Source organism: Charadrius vociferus, unplaced genomic scaffold (assembly GCF_000708025.1).
Source record: "Charadrius vociferus isolate BGI_N301 unplaced genomic scaffold, ASM70802v2 scaffold835, whole genome shotgun sequence".
Lineage (NCBI taxonomy): Eukaryota > Metazoa > Chordata > Aves > Charadriiformes > Charadriidae > Charadrius > Charadrius vociferus.
This window is the reverse complement of record NW_009648449.1, coordinates 245,918-252,108: the sequence shown is the minus strand read 5'-3', so window position 1 is coordinate 252,108 and position 6,191 is coordinate 245,918. Positions and strand designations below refer to the sequence as shown.

The window sequence follows — 6,191 nt, the reverse complement described above, 5'->3', positions numbered from 1 at the left end:
AAGAATGTTCTCTTTGCTCTTCAAACATTTAGTAAGTATATAATGGTCAAACTTAAGTGCAGATACAATTGTTTTGAGATCCAAGGTGCCAAGTTTCTTTTAAAAAAAAAATATTTAAAATGCATTAGTTTTTAGTTCCTGTGCAGGACGAAGTACTCCTGGGTCACATATAGGACCCTAACGTTCCTTTCTAAACATATTTAAACAAGGTACAGGAACAGTTGCTGTATAATACAGGTATACCTTGTAATTATTTTGGAGACCAACATGATTTAAGGGTTATAGTGCAATCTTTACGTAGATGTAACATACAGTATAGATTTGTACACTTCACCACTGTAATTCTTTTGCTATTCCATACTTTAAACTTGTCCTTTTTTCATTTTAGCTGTTTTAACAGGAAACAACGTTGGCTTCTAGACAACCTGCATACATATAAATATCTACATTTAAGCTTTAAAATGAAAATAAATTATAAAAACAGACTCCTTTTGAATTTACAAAATTTTCCCTGTTCCTACATACTGTACAATACATTCAACAATCATCTCATTCTGAGATTTATGAAGAAAATACTGATGCTTTACACTAAAACCTTATTCACCCCCCTCTGCCTACTTCTAGTACCATTTGCAAATAAATATATTTAACACTGTAGTTAATTTCATTGTTTTGCAGCATACCAAAAAAATTAGTAGTGCAACTTTCTATCCTTCCTTTATACTCCTTTCCATTGTGTTTCTTTACATACTAGAAAAATGCTACATAAGCAAAAGCACATTCAGTCATGTATGTTGCTCTTTTGGAAACCAGTAACAACCTATAAACCTACTCTATGTTGAAAATGCACTAACAGAAAAAAAGCAATGCAAGTCAAAAGAATAAATATGAAAAATAGACCTAAAAACTGTATGATGTCAGTTCTGCATTGTATTTTACCATTCTTTATCATATTTAAGGGTCTTACTTTTTCAATATTTAAGAAACTCATTGCAGAACTGTTTGTACTATCCCTTCGTAGAGAATACGAGAGCCTTGTGTCTATTCTTTGTCAGTCAAAAGAAGAAAGGATGCTTTAAGGTAGCTTTAAGGTTTCCCTTGGCAGACTGTCTCAAAGTAAAGACTTAATTCACAAGTATTGTGCTGAAATCGCCTTTAACATTGTGTCAGTTTCAATGGCAAGAGATGGGTGTCAGTTGCAGTGACCGTCACAGTATCAGAGCCCTTGAAGTGCTGTTGGTAGCTGTGTATGTGCTCAGATACCTTCTTGCTTGTTCAGTCATGATGAGCTGGTCTTCTGTTTTTCCATAAACAACTGCTTCCCATTCACAATTTGACTGCATAAAATAAAATTCAGTTTAAAAGACTCTTTTAAATAACTAAAATACTTGAGCAATTCTCATACAACCTTTCAGAGTAATAATAAATTATTAAAGTCTAGTAATACTGTATTTTACTGAGAAGGATTCAGTTCTACAATACAATACCTAAAACCTGTGACAAAGCTCCCTCTCCACCCCTTAATCCAGCTCCCCGGCAGTGCATCTGTTACGCTTTAAGTCCTAACACACAAAATTAAAAACACTCTTAAAAAGAAACTAGTTCAACAATTGATACATAAAAGGGAAGTTAATTAAGTCATCTTCTCTTTGGATATCTTCCCCCTTAAATGTGCTAAGTTCAACTGGCAGAAAAATACATTATTGGCAGCTGTCTGGAGACACCAAGGAAGGCAAAATGGTTTGGCAGCTGAAAAAGAATCCTGTGCAGGACTTCACTGAACCAAAGTGGCAGCTGTGGAAGAACGGTCAGATGTTTGGGGAATGTATTAGAAATGGCAAAGGAATTAGGAATAAAAATAATGAATGGAAGAATCATTGAGCCACTAGTCCTGCTTCTTCCATGAAGCAAACTCTGCATGTTTACATATTTTATTGAATCTCAAGCTGATACACAGCAGCTCTAAATTGGACCTGACACTAGCAGATTGTAGCATAATGAATAATGCACGATTTTCTCCCTCCCACATTGAGCTGGAAACTGATCCAAAGGATCAGTTCCACATATAGATGCACAGACAAAATCAGCCATTCAAGTTTCTCTATAAATTTAGCAGGACTTGATTCATGGAAGAGACTCGTGGTTAGAAGGAATTTCTCAGGGAAAAGAGCAAAAAGAGAAAGATGGTTCAATATTTGTGAGTATAGTATGACTAAGTTCCCCTTTTATGCATTCTTAAAAGCATAGTTCCAGGCCAGATAGATGTATCCACCTTTGCTGCAATTCACGGTGGTTCATTCTTTTTTTTTTTTTTTAATATTGCCACTAAATGAGATTTGTGCTTTCTTCTCATAAGAAAGGATGAGAAAGTACTACTATTGTCTCTGTACTTAAAAACAAATCATTGTTAAAGCAATTAAGTGGGACATGGAAGATCAGGCTCCAGGTGCCCTGCCTTTCTTGTTTTGTTTGGTTTGTTTTGTTTTTTTTTAATTAATACAGAGCTGTACTCTGAGAAGACACAAAAACTTTCAACATTAACTCCCTATGGGGCAAATTGGAACAGGTTCCAAGCCTGGCCAAAGAGAATCTCTCCCTAAACCTGGTAGTCAAGACACACACAGACAAAAAACTAGGTTCCACACTTAACAGTATGGAGAACATACAGATGAACAAGAACAAGCACATTAAAAGAACAATTACCAAACAGAACCTGTGGATTAACTCTGCTTAATGAATCCTACTGGTCTTATTATGAAGTACCAGACGAATTTGAGAAACTTAGGTGCTACAGAGGTTTAGTTAGCAACAAGTCCAGTTTTCTTACTGTTAGACTTGGGTACCCAAACCTGTTTTGTAGGTCTACCCTATCCCGATATTTTTCCCCACATTTAAATCTTACAGGTCACTCAATGAAACATCAGGGTTGTATTTAAAGAACTGAGCTATGAATAAACACTTCATGGAAAAATGACCAACTTACAAGAAATAAGGATCATGGAAACAGTGACCAAAACTAGATCACTGAACTGAACAATTCTAGACATTAGTACAAGACAGAAACCAAAAAGAAATTCTTTGTTAACCTGCTAACAAAACTAACAGAATTCTTTGCATCCAGACCTGAAGAGCTTTCTCCAGTTTGACATTTTTTGAAGCACATGCATTCAGTTTCTTCTTAGTTACTGCATTTGCTTTGTTTGCTGGATTTGTATCCTGGTTTTCTGATGTCAGGTTACATCTGTTGTCGTGTATTTCCAACAACGGTATCATTAATAAAGATGTGGTATATGCATTTTCTGACTATTGACAGAAAAGAATAATAATTAGTATTTAATGATAATAATAAAAAAAAAAAAGGTCTTCAACTGCTGTGATCGGAAAAGCCAAAATGTAAACAAAGCAGAAAGACCCTAGGAAAGCATCTGAAAAGAAAAAGTAATGAACAGTACATGAAGAAATAGCCTGGTCTATACTGGGGTTCACAGTCAACACTGAGCATAGTAAAACAAGTAGCTGATAGTATGATTTGAGTGTTACTGAGTAGACGATATCTTTCATACCAAGTCATGCTACAGCTGATTACGTTTTGTTAAGAACAAGACTTGATAAAGTGGTAACTACAGAACAGATTTAAAGAAAAGAAGCTTGCAATTCACTTCTAGTACAACCCATGCGAAAGTAAGCATAAGGAGGCGGAGGCTGGAGTAAAAAAGCGAAGATCACATCACTATCAGTGGGAGGAACTGCTTTAGGAACTGAAATAAGCACTGGATTGATCATTCCAGAAGAGTTTTATATGCTGATAATGTTTATGGAAAGAAAAAGAAATTCATCCACCTTCACTATAGCAAAGCAGAAGAAAGGTATATGGCAATTTTAGAGAGCGAAATTAGATGAGAGTAGCAGTGGCATATGTCCTTGTTTGCTTACAAAAACACCCCATTAAACTGCGCTAAACTACATTTACATATTTCTTTTACCTTGAATCTTACTCCTAACTTACCGCCACATGGACACAAAATTTCTACTTAAGGATTGGTACATTTTGATCAGATACTACCACTATCTCTCTTGCTAAGAGTGAATGTTCCTGGTGCACCAGCATCCTTCATTAAAATGAAGGAAACACATATTTTTCCCAGTCCGCTGCCCTTAGTATATCACAACATCATAGTGTATCTTTGGTTTAGCTTAATAACATGAACATCAGTGATGCACAATACACCCTGTACAAGACATTACTAAGAAAACACCGGGCATTTTGTTTCTATTTTGAATAGCTGCAGCAACGCTACTCCCCACAAGACAGAGATGTTCTTGGGGAAGCAGGGAGTTTCCACTAGGTGGCAGAGCACTTAACACCCAGCGGACAGACACTGAGGCTTGGCACAGGCTACCAGGCATCCAGCAGGCAATTTAGAAAAAAAGCTACGATAATCAGAAAGAGGTGTGACTTAAGCACCTGCTCTTTTTAGAGACTTTGGCTCCTACGTCTTGAATATAGCTTTATACCTGATCAAGAGTCACAGACATTTCCTCTTGCAGAATTAAACGCATACAGACATTAATTTAAGAACTAGATTAGAATTCCTACAAACTGCAAGACTAAAGATTAATTTATAGAATCACTCAGCTGGAAAAATATTAGGCTACTTTTAAAAAGAATGAGGGACCAAAACAGCACCATCTCTGAACTTTTGATGTCCTGGTTGTTGAGGCAGAATTATTCAAATTCCTTCAGGCAGAGGAAAAACCTTCTACATGCTTGATATTTCCTAAAGTATCCCCTACATGAAGCGGGAAAAGGAAAAGCATGCTACCTAGTACACGATTAGATATCTTTAGAACATGTCTGCCAGACTGCCAAGCATGCAAAACACAGGGGCAAACGCCATCTTCCTGGTGTATTACAGAGAGCTTCAGTGTGCCATGTCTCATCAAATCATAGAATGGTTTGGGTTAGAAGGGACCTTAAAGATCACCTAGTTCCAACCCTCTGCCATGCTAAAGTTTAGAGGTAACCAGCATGGAAGCAGCTTTGCTATAACAGCAAAGCTGCAAAGCATCCACATTACTTTACCAGTCCTGCTCTGAAGGTCTGAAAGGAAGAATCCATGCATGAATTCAAGCCCAATGTTCAAGTATTGCTTAAGTACTCCAAGTAGTATTTCAAACTGAAGATGTTTTTCACTTTCTAGACTTGTGAATCTAGCCTCAATCCATACACTTCATTGTAGTTGGTAGAATGAAAGCTACTCAGTTCTGTATTAATATTGCTGCCAGTGATGCTCTTCAGTAGTTTAGTACTTACCTGTACATCTAAACTATTATCTTCTGTGAAAAGCTGGGCACCAACCTCTTCTTTTTCCCATGGATCTAGGACCAGTGATTTTCTGACTTTTTTAGAAGAGTTGTGCTGCAATAAACATTTTGCAGAGAAAAATTGTAAAATATTATTTAAAAGCAGTTATTTCCTATCTGAAATTATTATTGTAATGTTACCTCCTGCTTGCAGCTTTTATACACGGTGTCATCTTCCTCCTTGAGAAATATATCTGTTCCAGTTTCCTCTTTCAAAACTTCCCTAATGTCTTCCTCCAAGAAGGCAAGTGGTTGTGACTAAGTTAATTAAAATTTGAGGAGAAAATACAGGAAGTCTATTACTTGCTAGATTTTACCATGTTTTACTTCCAGCTAATGTAGGCCAGAAAACAGATCATGCAAAATGTAGCAACAGATAAAAGGATTTAGGCTATTGTAGTCAACAACTACAGATCAACATTTCAAGGCTATACAGATTTTTTAATTCATTTTTCTAGCCAGATAAAACATATACATGCACACAGTGCCTCAAAAAATGCAAGGCAGTATTGAAGACAACATGCAAACTATTTGTTTGCATTTATTAGCAATGGTTATCCACTGACAAAAGGGATAAAAATATATATACTTAACACATACATAAACACATATATGTATATATACATGCATACAAACATACTAAAAAACTGTACTATAAAAGCATAACTGTTGTTGGGAATTTATATCAATCTTAACACAAATCTTTGAATAAGACATTGATAGTCCTAAGTACAGTACAGAATTTCACAGAAGCCATACAGATGGCTCCTTTGTGTACCAACAGGAGAAGAATTCCCTTAAGCCCTCAAAATTTGATTTTGAACAGG

The 6,191-nt window shown here is 36.1% G+C and overlaps 1 protein-coding gene across 1 annotated transcript in view; it reads right to left on the bottom strand.

Moving 5' to 3' along the window:
• Positions 1-654: 654 nt before the first annotated feature.
• MYBL1 (v-myb avian myeloblastosis viral oncogene homolog-like 1) overlaps positions 655-6,191 on the bottom strand; it is a 20,944-nt gene continuing 15,407 nt past the window's right edge. Inside the window, exons 13-16 of the mRNA XM_009885581.1 lie at positions 5,506-5,622; positions 5,315-5,419; positions 3,124-3,303; positions 655-1,337 (exon numbers count right to left, since the gene is read on the bottom strand). Coding sequence (XP_009883883.1) covers positions 1,209-1,337; positions 3,124-3,303; positions 5,315-5,419; positions 5,506-5,622 — 531 coding nt within the window. The 3' untranslated portion in view covers positions 655-1,208. The remainder of the gene's footprint in view (positions 1,338-3,123; positions 3,304-5,314; positions 5,420-5,505; positions 5,623-6,191) is intronic.